General features: G+C 39.0%; 1 protein-coding gene across 3 annotated transcripts in view; it reads left to right on the forward strand.

Moving 5' to 3' along the window:
- Positions 1-17,128, forward strand: part of LOC112568586 — a 244,811-nt gene that overhangs the window by 120,458 nt on the left and 107,225 nt on the right. Inside the window, exon 1 of one of the 3 annotated variants that reach the window (XM_025245957.1) lies at positions 10,804-11,155. The exons of the other annotated variants lie outside the window; for them this stretch is intronic. Coding sequence (XP_025101742.1) covers positions 10,819-11,155 — 337 coding nt within the window. The 5' untranslated portion in view covers positions 10,804-10,818. Of the gene's footprint in view, positions 1-10,803; positions 11,156-17,128 lie in introns of those variants that run through there. 3 annotated transcript variants of the gene reach the window in all.

Consider the following 17,128-nt stretch of genomic DNA (forward strand, 5'->3'; position numbering starts at 1 on the left):
AAATATTAACCTTTTTCCGAATGATAACTCTGAGAGGGTCATGACATTCTATTGGTCCAGATACCTATCGAGAGAACATAAATTGTCTTCTCTTTCGACAATTAATTAAAAGTATTCTTCATGGTCTAAAATATATTTTCTTAGTTTATCTCGACGTCTGAGGGATAGAGCCATCCTATTTTTATTTCGTCTTAACTTTATTTCAAAAGAAGACAAGTCAAGATTTCCACAGAGGTGATTTATCGAGAATTTTTTCGGTCAAGCCGAATGTATTTCTTCATTATGTGCAGTCTTGAGAAATAGCAAAAAAAGATGTTGCTAATATTGTTCACAATAATGATGGGTAGCAAGGGTACGGGGTAGGAACAGAGATGACAGCGCTTTTTTATGGATTCGCTCAGAGCCCTTTACAAGAAATAATATAGTGACCGATCAATGCAAACTGACAATCATGTACCTAAGTTCACATGTAACAGACACACTCAATTCTACAACATACACATCTACTCATACAAAGTAAGTACAATGTTATGTACACTCATGGTCGGGACAGGGTCGCAGTGAACTCTGGGTTCGGAAAAAAATGCACCGTTAGTTTCGACTTTTAATCTTTATACAAGTTCAGTCCAGACCTTAGTGCCAGGCTCATCAGTGTTAGAGACCTCAGCAAATTATCAGTGGTTTAGGTGAAAGCATTTCAGTAAATCTTGTCTGACACAGCTTAGAGAGTTCATTTGCCGGAAGTCAGGAGGGAGGCTATTCCTTAGGACGCTCCCCTTCAGTATTTCAATCTTGACTTTAAAAAGTCAGTTATTGGAATGTGGATATTAAGTTCAAGTGTTTATTGTTTGTGAAAAATAGTGAAGAGAGTTTTGAGAATAGTTTCGGCGTTAGTATTTTATAAACAAAGATGTTTTCTGCTACATTTACCATCTTTGTCGGAGAGAGATGGAGGAAGCGAGAGAAAATATTCAAAACTTCGGAAAATTTAAGATGAATTGTTATATGCTTGTTTCTCGTATTACTTGCATATTTTGCTGTGTGGCACAGAGCTCCATCCATATGAATTTATTAACACTTGTCTTTATAGGTCAAGAATATCTTCTTCATTGTTTTACTTTCTTTACAGGGATGCGCGTGCAGACTTTCAAGGGACTTCCGTTCATGAAAACGGTGGAGTGCTCCGGCGAACGCCTCGGGCCAGACACAACATTGCTGGCCATCACGATGTTTGCAGGAAGCAGCAACGACGTCCTAGCCTACATCAACCTGCGCGACAACCTGTGCTCCACTTCCGCCAGCTACTCGGCTTGCGTCATCGACGTTATCGATTACCGGAAGACGCGCCTCGTTGTCCTGGTGACGGACTTGCGCGTTGACGAGCCGCGAGAGTACAAGTGCAACGTCACCAGTTTTCGTGCGGGTCACAGTCACGTGATTACGTGGACGCTGCGCGTCGACCGCTGGCGTACGTAGCGCGGATAATCCTTTGTCGCATTGTTGCGCATGTACACGCAGTAGCCAGACTATCTGTGCCACAGGACAGTTCTTCCATGTTTGAGTCTTTTAAATTTAATCCCCACATATATTTAACCTTTTAAATTTAATTTATTAGTTAGTAAATTTACTTTTACATTTCCTCACCTTTGCTCATCTCTTTTTCATTCACTCACTGATTCCGTTCATGAAATGATGTCTTCGTGAAAAAAGGCGTTCTATGAAATTTTGTCAGAGCCCATTCCGTCTTCAAGCTAATGTTTATACTTAGCAACATAAATCCAAATGTCTTATAATACGGAATAGTGAGACATTTATGCGATTTTACAGCTAGGATAACAGCGTAGGGATGTTTGTACTTTACTCTGTCCATTAAAATCCTTCAATTCCATTATGTCTCTATATTAAATGTGAGATCATCACTTGTAATAAGGACAAGTGTCCTAAGCACTAACGAGTTTTGTTGTTTCATTCATTCTTACCTTCAATCGCTCTCTCGCTAACCGCTTGTGTAATATTAGCTGCCTTAAATAGTTTGTAACTTAGTCCATCGTTTATCGAGCAAAAGATGACCTTATCGTTTACATCAGCGCTTTATTGTTTTTTTTTTTCTCTTTGTTTCTGCGCATGCGCAGTATATTTAATCCACGTGATTACTTTAGTAATTTCGACCAGTCGTCCTCTTTCAGTGCTGTTTTATATCGCTGCAGTATAATATCAATACTTATTATGATGATTTCTATAGTAGGGTAATACGTTGAGCGAACTATCAGTCAGTTTTTCAAAGAAGTGAAGTTCTTCCTACGATTTAGTTAGTGAGCACTGTTTCCATATATCATGAAATAACTTTATTCTGACTGTTGACATGCATTCAGTTTTCTCCAGAAAATATTTTTTAAAAACCCACAGTAGTCTCTATATTTAATTATGTCTGTCTTGACTACATTTTACAATTTCGCTATTTTAGTACTCCTTTTGAATAATTAAACCTTGTTACCAAACTATCTTTACAGCCAGAATAGCACTTAATTTCTAAGTAACCATCTTGGCTATGATGTGTGGCTAATCAAGGTCTTATTTGTGGGCTTCTTAACCAATCATGTATTAATGCGCTGCTGACTACGGCCGGGTGCTAAGCAACACTACCAAAATTCACACAATAAAAAAGTAAACCCCTCATGTTCAAGGGAAACAATTTTGATCACCTTGCTCTAGAAGGGGAACGAACTCTGCTGAAGCCGACAACTTAGACGAGAAGCCAACATGGCTGAACGATCCGGAATTCTGTCGAGGAGATCTGCAGGAGCAGTTGTTTTTCTCATTTTAGCTGCATCGAAAATCAGCGAAGGAGTAAATAAAGGTGAGTTCTGCTTGATGATTTCTGTGAAAATGTAGGTAGACACTTGAGGATTGCAGGTTAGGAGCTAGTGCTGCACCATTGTTTCATTCTCTGACTAAGCATGGATGACTGTCAGTGAAAAAGCTTTTCTTCCTTGTCTCTGGTTGTTCGACTGACTGCAGGTGGTTCATAGTAGGGCAGTGAAGAGCATGTTTTATTATATTGCCATTATTCCTTGATCCTGGCAGCTATTGGTAGAGGTTGTCTGTGGTATTTATGGTATACGACGGTATGACACAGTCAATGAACAGTTATCTCCCTACAGGCGACGAGTTTTATTTTAAAATGTTGTAAGAACAACCTGACATAAGGGCTTTGAGCAGTCTTTTGTCCCTGCTTTCAGACAGGGGCATGGGTTTTTTTTTTTTTAATATAAATAGTCACATCCTCCTCCCTTACTTTCTTTTGTCGTTAAAAAACCGTACTCCTTTAAATCCCTCCAGAGTGAGTAGTTTTCGTGGGATTGATTATGTTGTTTTCGGTGAAGAATCTGGCGTTTTCCTATTTTCTCACATGCTCTTCTTTTTTAAGTAAATGTCAGTAATCCATTCCATTTTTGTGTTTAGCGTTAGCTTTGCTTTCTAGTTTTCTCTAAAAGTGCTCGAAAACGGAATATCTCAGGAGCCTAAGTATTTTAACACCTTTCTTGGTGTGTCTCTACCCCGGGTAAAGTCCAAGACTATCAATCAGCTACCCCTGGTTTCGTGGGTTGCACAACTGCAGCAGGTTTGGAGTGCGTGTTTCAAAAGTATCTAAAACTTATTATATTAAATGTTGATATCAGTGAGTGCTTTTGTTAGTTTGACATTCAAACGAAGTAACAGGTATTATATTTCAGTATATTTTCTTCCACATGGGCTGAAATAAAGATACAAGTTTATTGGAATGGTTATGTAGAAGATTGACCCCTGTTATCTGCAAAGCTAGCTTAGGATATGTCTATGCTGTTGAAATAACAAGTTTGTCTTCTGTCCAGATAATGATCATTCGTATTCCTTTATTTTTCCATGATTATTGTCTGAATTCTTTTTCTTCAGCACTGCCTCTTCTAGATCACCCAAGTTCTTGTTTAATTTCCTCTCTACAGTCATGGCTACTGGGCATTGAAAACAAACTTTGAAAAGTGTTTGTGAAGAGTGGGTTTTAGTGCAGTTTTAATGTGATTCCTGTCCCTTTCTCCAGCTTTGTCGAACTTTAAGTAGTCATTTATAACAAGAGCATGCAAATCGCTGTAACTGTATTTCTTCTTCTCTTTCCTTGTAGCCCTAACGAGTCGTCCATTCAAAGGCATTCCCTCCATACAAGAAGTGGAATGTTCTGGAACTGGCCTGGCAGCAGACATCGACTTAATGGGGATGACACTTTTTACCCCGAAGAACGGCCGAAAATTGGCCTACGTCAACCTAAAACAAAATGAATGTTCGACATCTGATGTATACTCTTCCTGCGTGACAGACAGAGTTCACTCCCGCAACTCTCGTCTCCTCTCGCTCGCCTATGATCTCGCGATGGATGAATCGAGACTGTATGTGTGTAATTTTACTGGGTTCCGCGCTGGTGAAGTGTATCTTGTTTCCTGGTCAATCACAGTTCGGTCCCTGGGTATGTATCCGTTTACGTATGTCATTAGCTTCATTCTTGATTTCTTCTTTTTATTTCATTTGTTTACGAGTTCTTTCTTTCCTCGCCTGACCTACTCAAGACTTTTTCATGTTTCCGCATTTACGAAGACTTTGTTATGTAATACTAATTGCAGCGCTCCTCCAATCTCAGCACGATGACGGTGATGTTGATGATAAAAAAGTTTAATTATGGTTAGGTATCTTTTCCTTTTTTGGTCAACTCTATATTATAAACGTTTTGTTAGTGTATCAGCTGGCTGTCTTTGTTCTTATCTCTCTTTCACCCTTTTTTCTAATCCTTCCTCCGCCCTTTCACCATTCTTAAATGTCTCAATCGTCTGAGTTAACTTGCAGACAGGCGAGCTGTTGCAAAATTTTGTTTGTCGAATTCTGTTGTGATTTTTTTTTTGAGTGAATCTGTTAGTGACAAATATATGTAGACGGGATTTTGTTTCGGTAGATATAATCCAGATATTAAAGATCTTTGCTTGTATGTTGACACTACTTATTATCATGAGAATGTTCTTCTGTACATTCCATTAGTCTGGTGGTGTAACAGGAAATGTTTGCACGAAAGACATAAAGTGCTAATTATGAGTGTTAACAGGTTCTGACGAGGAATTTTTTATAAGATAATCGTAAGGACTACTACTTTATGAGAATAATAATAGGATCTGTAAAGGGTATTTTCCTGTGTGGTACATTATGGTCTGCGCAAAAAGAATTCAAGTCATCAGACAGTCAACGATACAATAAACATAACCGTCAGTAAACAGATAACACAATAACAAAAGATAATCATGAAACATCCATATCAGAAATTGAGGCGTGGACGGAAAAGTACTCTTGATTAAGGAAGATATTCCTTAAAGAAATGGATTTTGAGGCTGTAAGTGATGGGTTCTAGGGGAGAGAACTCCAAACAGAATAGGACCCAAGAAGGAAAAGGAGCGTTAATTGAATACATGCTTAAACCTTAACTGAATGTGTTGTTACAAAAGTTTTGTGCTTAAATTAATCTTTCAATGGGCATTGCAGTAATGCATTTATTATTAGCAATCTTTTTATGTTTGAAATAAGAAAAATATGTTGTCAGGACTTCATTGAAACGTGACTGAATCCATCTCCAAACGTTGATTGAATCCATGTTAAGCGCTGATTGAATCACAGTTACACAAAGTCTTTTGTTGATACACCGGAAGAACATGTTGGTTAGTTTTTCCTAAAGATCGATACCGAGATAAGTGTAAACAGAGAGAAAATAGCTTTCATCGTTCTGATTTATTTGCATCTTCCATGCTCTTCATAGCTTTCTCTTTCTTTCGACCCTTCTGTAAATTTATTTTGTGGTGTTGAATATGATTGGAAGGACACATCGAGTACCGCATATTCACAGTTACTCTTGTCTCATCATGGTGTGTGTGTGTGTGACAAAATCAAGACATGGGTTGTGAAAGACTTTTTGAATTAAAAAGTCTGCTCGGTTGGTTTAATGTTCTTTAACCCTCTTTGACTGTTTGCAGCTCAAAATATCTAAGATTTATTATATTAATAATAAGTCCGGTTTGATGTGTATTACATGTGTATGACATAAAGAATCGCAATCGCGCTCTCGGAATAATTTCGTAAAGAACTGTAACTAGTATTTTTCCCTTATCCGATAATTTCGTGTTAATCTGCAGAAACTGCCTGCGCTTGACAGTACAGACATAAATGTGTGTCGGCGAGCGGGTGGGTGGTTTGGCCTGCGGACTAGCGGATGTTTACAGAGACAGTCCGTGCTCCAGATGAATGCTGGGAACACTACGAAGATGAGACATAAAACAACTTTATCACATAGCCAAATAGTTGCACAAGAAAGCAATCCACGTTGACTACAGTAGAGGAATGGATGGAAAAGAGAGAAAGAGAGTGAGAGAGGATGCAGAGAAAGGAAAGAATGAGAGGGAAAGAGTGAGAGAAGGTAAAAGAGTCGAAGGAATCAATATTCTAATAGTGTTCAGTTATAACCTATCAGTTTGCGCCTACCATAGTTTGGAGAAGTTTGCTGTGGTCGAGACGGTTTGTGTGAGTGAGGAGAGGTTGGGGTGCTATGTCGGTGTCGCTAGAACTGAGTTTTGCCTGGATGTCGATTGATCGAATTCAACAATTGGCACGGCCGCTGTATCTGTTCACCCCTCAATACCCAAGTCCGGGGCAAAGATTTTTTTTCAATCAAGGGACGCAAATCCGTGCTGCTATCTCATCAGCAGCTTGCGACAAGACCACAAGGGGATTTAACTCCCGTCTCTCGGCACCATCGGTGCAGCCTGTTAGCTAACCTCGCGGCCTGGTTCGTCCGGTGACTACCGTAGGAGACAGACGACAGTGCATAGTTCCCTCACCAACATGGCTGCCCGAGTGGCAGGCTTTGCTGTCTGCTGTGGCATAACATATTTCGTTCTGCTGCTCACTTCAGGATGCTGCGTAACCGCTCACACGGGTAAGCAATTATTTCTTGCTAGTATGCTGTACCACCCCTTGAACCTTTTTTTTAAGAAATTTCACTTCATTGTGATGACGTAGGAGAAACCGGTTTCATTGTTGGTGTGAAGAATCAGTTGGCGAGGGCTTGAAAGACACACGGTATCTGACGTCAGCAGATTTCCGAATACTTCAGGGGACATAACGCTAAGAACTACCCCTTCTCTCGGCTCTAATTGGTCTTTTCCTAACGCTTGAGCAGACGCATCTTCCAGTCCTCGTGTGTAGAAACGACTAGCCCCAGCTGCCTTGAGAAAGAGATGCGGGCTTAATGTTTCATTAGACCGATGCTATCTCCTACAGAAGAGAAGATATTGTGCTTGTGAAAGCTTCTTATGTTCTAACCTTAAAGGTCGATATCTTTGAAACCTTTTTACTTCCGATTAATCAATTCTCAAAGATCTACAGAATCAAGAATCAAAAAGAATGTTTTTGCTTCGTTATTTTAGAGTTGTTTTGTTTCTCTCTTCTAATTTCGATTTAGATATTTCATGGTGATTACGATTTTTTTGAGATGTATTATGGATGATAATATTGCAAGACATTTCAAATTTTTTTAAAAAGGTAATACTAAAGCAGATAATTACTAGATTCTGCTAAAAAATAACATTTTAAAAGCTTCCTGAAAATAAACAATAATATCTGCTAAGCTGTAACATTATAAAATCTTACTAAACGGTTAATAAATCTTTTAACAGTCTCATCGTAAAATCTTGCCAAACGATAAACAGTAAAATCAGTTATACGAGATCATTGTAAAACCTTGCACAAAGTTTTGTTTCCCTTCTGCAATTCCAGGACTGAAATCAAAGGCGTTTAAGGGATTGTCGTCTGTTCAGGAAGTGGAATGTTCTGGCGAACAATTAGGATCTGATGTAACTTTGCTAGGGCTGACATTATACCTGTTAGAGAGCAAGAAGGTCGTTGCTTTCTTAAATCTGAAGGACAACGTCTGTACCACCTCCGAGAGTTACTCCGCCTGCCTCATCAACCCGTCGGTGTCCAGGGACGCTCGTCTGCTGACGCTCGTTACAGACCTCGTGCTGGACGAGTGGCGGCAGTATGGGTGCAATGTCACCATCTTTAAAGGCGCGCAAACGCACGTGCTTGTGTGGTCCACCCGAGTTCAGCGACAACGTACGTAGTGAGGAATAAAAGATCATCGCATGGCATCCCTGTGAAACAATCATCTTGTAGTTCATTGGTAGAATCATCATGTATTTCATTCTTGCTTTTTTGCCTCAGTTTAGTAGGGTTCTGAATGGTTTGACTCTTTCTTTCTCTCCATGCTACTGTTTTATTGTTGTTTTTAAAAATACTTGTAATATGGATGCATAGGATATTGGTTGATAGTTTTTTGTAAGGTGCTATTAAACGACAGTAGGGTTTGATTTACTAGTCGAAAATTGTACAGCAACATTCCTCCTACTGATGATGAATGAGAGGTTAACTGAAGTAAAAACAGAGAACACGCTTGCTTTTTAGCGTTTATCAAATAAGGAAATCAGAGGAGGCCACTAGGGTACCGGGATTAATGTTCAATTTATTTGTGAGTTTGTTGTTGTTTATCTGTCCCTCGAAATTGTCAACATATAGTGTCCGCTAAATTTATGGCAGTTTGTTTCGTCATGCTTGTGTACGAGTGCTCTCAAGACAGAAGATTTATTTACATTTTGTCATAGCAATTATGTCTTGGACTTTTGCTTGCATCTGAATACATGGTCTGAGGTATGGATGTATGATGTATGATGGAAAGTATGGTAAAAAAAAGTTACTTTAAGAGAGTACATACTAAAAACTATTTTTTTTATAGCTTTTTTTAGTCTGTTTTTGAATAAAGAAACCACACAGTGTTTTAGCCAAGATTATATTTTGTTCCTGACTGGAACCGTCCAGCTAAAATGTGGTCTATCCAGGGAAATTGCATGAGGTGTCGAGTTCTTCACTGCTCTGGGCTTGCAGTCTGCAATTTATCAAACTCGAATTCATTTTCTTCTTGTTTGAGATCCGTTCCAGGAAAGTGGACAATCCTTTAAAGCATGATTCTTCTTCATATTATCGATTTCTGCTGTCTTTGTCACTTCCTTCTGAATTCTTTTGCCCCAAACCCTCGCATCTGAGTTGTGTTGAGGTCACACAGGAAACGACCAAATATATTGACTGTGGTCATCGTTTGCTGTTCAGTATTTCATAAAAATTTTCCTATTTAATTAGAACTATATTTGATTCTAGAATACTTATTTTTAAGCTTTTTGCTGTAAGTTTGGAGAATTTTTTTCTGCTATTTTTTTCTCTTTTCTGCTCTTCGTCGATTGTTGCATAACTATTTCTTTGATACTCAATCTTAACTTTCGTTTCCCGCGTCGCTGGAACTATTTCTATTTATGGATCATAACTATTTCACTGCAACAAGGATGAATGAATACTCAATACCCTAGAAAGGCATGGTACATACACAACTAACAAAACGTTCTTTCTTTTTATGTTGTTTTTTAAATTTTATTTTTCGCTGTTTTCTTTTGTTTATTAATATTAGTTTCAATTTATTCTTATAGAAATTGGGCCAACAAGCTTTTTAATAGATTTTACACACATCAAAATTTCTTAGATATTTATTGAAAGTTTAAATCCGGAGTCTGCTAAGCATTGAGCCATCATCAGATACAAGGGAGATAAATCTGTCGTCTTTTCCACACAGTCTCAGATAAGGGAAGTAAATCTCAAACTGCAAACCGCTGTTCAAGATGGCCGTAGGATCTTTGTCGGAACCGGGTTGTAATTTATTCCTGCTCGTCTTTTGCATTTTCCTGACATGTGACACTGGAATGTGTTTTCCAAACGGTAAGTCGCTGTCTGTAGTCTGGAAGTAGTTCCTTTTTGAGTGTGTGGAATGTTCTCGACCGAATTTTTACGATGCATTTACCTTCATTTGACGAATCAAAGCTTCAGTGAGGTTTGCAGTCTCGAACACAGAGAGATTTCACCCTTCGATTCGCTAGTTTGAAGCCTATGTCTTCATTCTTCAGAATAAGTCGGAAACGAATCTGCAACTCTCGATTACCTTAGTAAGCGAAACAATGACTTACATCCATTTTCTGTAGTTCTCGCCTTTGTTTACGGTTACAGTCAACGAAGAGAGTGCAGAATGATAAATGGTTTTCCAAAACATTATTTTTATTTTAATATTTCAGTGTAGTTCCCATAAAGATGTTAATTGATACAGTGCAGCAGCAATGTTACATTTAAGAATGTGTTGACGGTTACTCGAGTCGTGTGAAGTAAATTACTGAAGAAGTAAAATATCTCACAGTGAAATTGTTAGCTCACAGATATAACCCGCTATGTCTACGATTGTAAGTCAGTGTTTGATATAATGTCATGAAGGACAGGGGGGACGATATGTCACTGTTAAAGCTCGATGTTACTGATGTCACGTATCAGTTTACTTGTGCAGTATGGTATCCTCAGTAACACATGTCACACTCTTAGGTAATCAGATATCAATATTTGATTTTAACATTAATATATAGAAAAAGATTAGAGTGAAACTAGGGTATCCCTGTGAAACGATGGACGTTTTTTATTTATCTTGTATGTTATAGTGTGCTCACGGTCAGTTATTAAAAATAGTCAATGCTTAGTTCAATAGTTCAAATTAGTTCAAATTCCTTGAGCAAAAAGAGGCTTGAATATTTTTACTTATGTCCGTGGTGTGGACGTTACCTCAGGGATAAGGTGAACGGTTAAAGATACAAATAGCCTTGTAACATTGCAGGCATGGTGATTCGCGCGTTTAAAGGCATACCCTCCATACAGGAAGTTCAGTGTTCAGGTCAGGCCCTCGGGTCTGACGTCACTGTGGTAGGCCTTACATTATACTGTGCCAACACCTCGGAAGTTCTGGCCTACGTCAACGTCGTGAGTCGAGAATGTTCCACGTCCAACAGCTACTCCTCATGCTTCATCGCCACCGACGACACCAGGAAAATCAGGGTGATGACACTGGCCGCAGAGATCGATGATGGGAAGTACCTGGAGTACGGCTGTAATGTGACAGCATTTAAGACTGGCAAGGGCCTCCTGGTTTCCTGGACAACCCGTGTCTACTCCCCTAGTATGTATTTGGATGAGCGAAGCTCATATTTATTGTTTTGTTTTGTTTGTTGTGAAAAAATGTAAGGCGTGACAGCAAGGTATTGTGACTATGTGCAGTCACCTTTCCTTTACTTATCTGTCTTATCATTCGGTTTGGTATTGTGGGACCCAGGTTTCCTATCCATTAAACTGAATCGGGTTCTTCTATTTCAGGCACTAGTATCATTTAGTCCCGTAAGACTGTCATTGGCACTGAATCATAAATAATGATAATCTTTCAGATTTCAACTTTTAATGACGCGTTTATCCTTCATATCTTGTTTATTACAGAGTGCATAGCGACTTGAGACCCCAACCCCAACCCTGTTACATATGCCGGACTCGAGATACCGGACATATGCTTACACTTTCTGATTTCCAGCAATTTTCTTTACACGATTTCGATTTCAGTCACGTGATTTTGACTCATTTCAGCGCGATTACAACTACTAACATTTGTTTTTCAACCCGATTTGACCATAGCGACCTACGCCGTATTTTTATGTCTGTTACAGTATTCCTGGGTTTTAGCCGAAATTTGAATACAGGCCCGGGGCACGGGGCACCTGGGCGAGAGTTAACCCCAATTCTCACTACCCACGTCAACATCAGTTGCAGGGGAACCATACGTACATGCTTATATTTACAGTCACTCATTGCCACTTACGGCAGTGTGCTCGGGGTTTTTCTTCTTTTTGCATGTTGTGATTTGCGCAGCTTAAATATTTGTTCTACGCAATACCTAACTTACTTGCTGTACGAATATATAAGAGTTGATCAAAACGTGAGAATTTTCATGAAAAGAATTTCTATCGAATTTATCGGGATATCATTGTTTCTTTTCTTAGGATAAAAGCTCTTTTTTGATACCTTCTCTTTTTTTGAAACCTTCTTTTTCTATTTGTATTTTCCTAAATCTGTCTTTCTCTTTTTCCCTTGTTTACTTCCTGTGTTGTTTTTAACTTTTTTCCATCCGGACTTTGTGACTCTTCCGCTGTCATTGTCACGTGTATGTGTTATGATACCGCTAGGTCCTCACTGTTCTGAGTTTATTTCTGAAAAGCTAACGACTGGTGAAGGTGAATTATATACACTTCGGAGGACAAGTTTGTCGTGAAGGTTTTGTCTGAGGGTTGCTTCAAAAACTGTTTCAATCTCAACGAGAGCTCGTCAGATTCAAGGGAGGTAGATCTGTCGTCTTGTCCATGAGGTCCCTGACATGGGAGGTAAATCTCAGCTCGGCACTACGGAGTTGCCGCTCAAGAGTTATGTGCAAGCTGCTAGTCAAGATGGCCGTCAGATCGTTCTGCAAACCAGGTTGTAATTTATTCCTGCTCCTTGTTTGCAGTATTTCGGGATGTGATGCTGGACCTGGTTCTCAAAATGGTGAGTGACCACCCTTTGTCTCAAAGTTCGATGTATTCCCGTTAATATAAAGCTGTGGAGCGAGAGTACTGGCTGTGAATTTGCCTTCTTTTGCCGATCAAAGCTGCAGGGAACTGTTTAGCTTTGAATCAGCTCATGGTTACATCTCATTCGCTTTATCCTCTAAGACTATCGCTGTTGAGTGATGCTTAACCTCAAACTTATTTCCTAAAAATAATTTATAAATAAAGCCAAGCAGTCGTAGCCTTAACCTATGTAGATAGTCTTTGCTTGCTGCTGTTATTTATTTATTTATTTTTTTAGCAGATTAAGCTATACAGTATTTTTAATTTGAGAGCACGCGGAATGTGAGTCTGTTTAGATCGACGTAAGTTATTATTTATTTGAACAAAACTGTTTTTAAAATGTAGTTTACACGTAGTATCCAACTAATATATTTCATGTACAGTAGATATAAATAATATTTTGGCGTTTGGCATCAGGAAGGATTAAAAAAGATGAGTAAAGTATGCTTACTACATGATGATAGTTTTCGTAGTTAATACGCCAAGTGAACGATACCATGCTTCCCCGTGTCATATTAATTTTTGCTACAAAAGAGGCAGCAGGGCTTATTTTCAGGGATGTTATTATTATTCAAGTACAAAAATCTACAGTTATTTTAAAAAAACCATGTAATCTTTTTCTGTAGCATCATGAGAACTCCGAAAGTTATATATTTATGTATTAATAGTTTACTCTATATCTGGATAGTCTGTTGTGTTTCAACGGATGAACGAACAAAATCCATCCGTTTATATTTGTTTATAAAACTACTAATGTGGCTTATAGGCATACCAATGACAGTGGAAGAATGTTTGTGTCAGTTTTATGTTAGATTATCTAAAATAATCTGCTAGTATTTTATTAAAGATGATTTAAGGTCTGTGCAGATGTAAACAGATAGGCTCAAACGTTGATAATTATATGTAGTTTAAATTTTTTGTTCTAATGTATATTTGAAATATTAACATCAGAGAAAAGATCGTACAGTACAAATAGCATTGTGACATTGCAGGCATGGTGATTCGCGCGTTTAAAGGCATACCCTCCATACAGGAAGTTCAGTGTTCAGGTCAGGGCCTCGGGTCCGACATCACAGTTCTAGGACTCACACTGTACTGTGTCAACTCGTCCCAAGTACTAGCCTATGTCAATATATTGAATCGAGAATGCTCCACCTCTAGCGGCTACTCTTCTTGCTTCATCGCCAGCGATGACCCTGGGAAAACGAGGGTCATGACACTTGCTGCAGAGATCGATGATGGGAGGTACCTGGATTACGGTTGTAATGTGACGTCATTTCGGGGTGGCAAGGCTCACGTGGTTACCTGGACAGCTCGCGTCTATGCACCTAGTAGGTATAATAGTGTTGAAGAGCTGTGTAAGAAGTCGTCGTGATTTATCATTTTGTACTGGAACTAAAAGGATAAAAGGGCAACATTGTGGCTTTATGACGTCACAGTTGTATATTTGTTACATGTCTCATCAGTCTTTGGGTACACAACTTTGTCATACGACCCGCATGAAATGGCATCCATGATGTTTGACAACACCCATACGCTTTTCGATTTCTTATCCCGCCGGTCATATTCATATTTCTACTAACTGTTGTTATGCTTATCTGCTAATCACGTGTTCTTGCTTTCGAACTGGGATTCAAATCCAAATAGAAATATTAACATAAAATTTCTACACATTTCTTTTTTTTTTTTTTTTTTAGTATCCTGTGCCTTGGACACTTTGAATTTACACTTTTCGCGTACTTAGATTGAACGGAAATAAATATGAGAATTGTCACGAGGACAATTTCCTTTGCAATTATCAGCCCGTCATTTTCTCTCTTTGGTAGGGAAAGTGCGCTTTTTTTCCCCCCTTTTTTTTTAGCTATTTCCTCCTCTTGTCCTTCTCTGTCCCTAGTTCGTTTCTCTGTTTTTATGTCTGTACCGTCAACTGTCTGCCAGTAGTAGTGGTTCCACAGGTAATAGGTAATAAATAAGTTTTTTTTTACATAACAACTGTACAGAATATATACATCTGACTGTGGTTTCCATCTCCTCCTTCCATTATTTTTATCTTTTCGGGTTTTTTTCTTTCTCCCTCGATATCTTTTTCTCTTCTTTCTAACTCTTTTGATCTCTCTCACTTCTTTCTTTTCTTAGAATTATATCTTCCAAGCTGGCTGAATAAGTCAAGCTCTTTAGACATGCGCATAATTGTTTCTGTTTTTATTCCTTTTTGTATAAAATATTAAGTAAACACCTGATTACTTGCAGGCATATAGACACGTATACTGTGATAGTCGTATCAAAGTGTGGTACATATATAAACATACCTTGTTTTCTCTGCAACTGTCTGCCAGCAGTAAAGGTTTCAAAAGAAATAAGGATAAAGGTTTTCTACCCACAAAAAATGTGCAGAATATCCATATTTGTTTCCAAGAGGCTCAATTTTCAATGCCGAATCTCAAACAAGTGTACTCAAAATTCAAATTCAAACATATTCTAACAGACTAAACCTTCGTCTGTTACAAGGGAGATAAATCTGTCGTCTTTCCCATGCAGCTTTGTGAAATCGTTGTTAAGAGTTATGTGCAAACTGCTAGTCAAGATGGCCGCTGGATCGTTCTGCAAACCAGGACGTAATTTAATAATTTTCCTCGTTTCCATTCTTTCGGGATGTGATGGTGTACTGAATTCTCAAAATGGTGAGTTTAAATATGTTGTCTTTAAATATGTAGTCTTGTCGTCAACATAAGGCTTTAGAGGGAGAGTGTTGATTGTTAATGCTCCGTCGTGTGATGAATCAGAGCAGAGGAGAAGTATGCAGCATAGAACCCATGCTGCTTCCACTTGGAAATTAACTCTTCACTTAGGAGAGAACCTTGTTTTGATCCACCTGAAGTCAAATTCTAATCCTTTACAGATACATCACTTTGTTTATCATTGTATTTTTGGGACTAGTTTATGTCATAAACAAGAACCATTCAGCATTTGTCCGTTTTCATAATGTCACTAATTAATATAAAGAAGCTAAGCATCACAATCGCAGTATAAATTTAGTATAATGACGAACTGAAGCTTATTGATGCCTACATACTGAGTGCGAGCAACTGCAGCTGAGCAAATATTTTACTATTTCATTTATAAATATTGGTGTAAACAAGTGAGATTTAGTAGAAAATAACCTTGTGACCTTTCAGGCATGGTGGTTCGCGCGTTTAAAGGCATACCCTCCATACAGGAAGTTCAGTGTTCAGGTCAGGCCCTCGGGTCTGACGTCACTGTGGTAGGCCTTACATTATACTGTGTCAACACCTCGGAAGTTCTGGCCTACGTCAACGTCGTGAGTCGAGAATGTTCCACGTCCAGCAGCTACTCCTCATGCTTCATCGCCGCCGACGACACCAGGAAAATCAGGGTGAAGACACTGGCCTCAGAGATCGATGATGGCAAGTACCTGGAGTACGGCTGTAATGTGACGTCATTGCGGGCCGGCAAGACTCACCTGGTTACCTGGACAACCCGCGTCTTCGCCCCTAGTATGTAGTAGTTGGGTGGGAAGAAGAGTTATGAGCCTATGATAAGAAGAGTTATCTGTAAACAAGGTACCTCTATTATTTTGTATCATGTTTTTTTTTACTAGCAAGAGGCATTGTGGCTATATGACGTCACAGCTGCTCCGCGTCTTGTCCGGTCGGCCATTGTCTTATCAGTACAACCGGTGCTTGCATGTCACACCGCATGTCATGTTTGAGCCCTCGTTAAACTTTCTGCTATGCATACCTCTCAGATTACTGCAGACAGAGAGCGTATCTGCGCCGCTAAAAACATGAGACGAAAATAAGAATTATCTCCGATTAAAAACCGCATTACTTATACCGAAGTAGTGATTATGTTAGTCAAGCAGTGTGTTTTTTCAAGAAAAGGAAAGACTTCAGCTCGCTCTATTTTATAATCCAGTGAACTGCGCATCTCTACGTCTGGTGAACATAGGGCGGTGATAAGGGTGTGACTGAAAAAACTGAAAAAACAATGAGAAATAGCAGTGGAACAGTTCAGTTTGCAGTTATCACCATAACAATTATTGTCCTTCTTTGCCTTACAACAATGTTATGTTGTTGACATGTTATCTTTGTGTTTGTGCGTCCCTCCTTCTCTTTGTTGCTTACTCTCTCTCTATATATTATTAATATCTGTTATTATCTGTCAGCCACATAAGCGATTGTCACCAATGCAGAGAAAGCGTGATGTTCTCAGCTTCGTTTTGGTGACGACCTTGTAATGCAGGGTTGTCGCAAAATATTCACCCGTTCCTGTTCACCCACCCCTTTCTCTCTCTGGCTCTTCTACTATAATCTCTATTTCACGGTAAATCGGCGTCTCTGTGTTAATCGGTAAACGAGGCTGTGAACATCTCTGTATAAACATGCAGATGTTTCTGTGAACATCTCTTTGGAAATCTGTAGATATGTCATTGAATGTCGCTGTGTGTACTTCTTTCTCTGTGTATCTCTTTCACTCGCGCG

Source organism: Pomacea canaliculata, linkage group LG7, assembly GCF_003073045.1.
Source record: "Pomacea canaliculata isolate SZHN2017 linkage group LG7, ASM307304v1, whole genome shotgun sequence".
NCBI classification, from domain to species: Eukaryota; Metazoa; Mollusca; class Gastropoda; order Architaenioglossa; family Ampullariidae; genus Pomacea; species Pomacea canaliculata.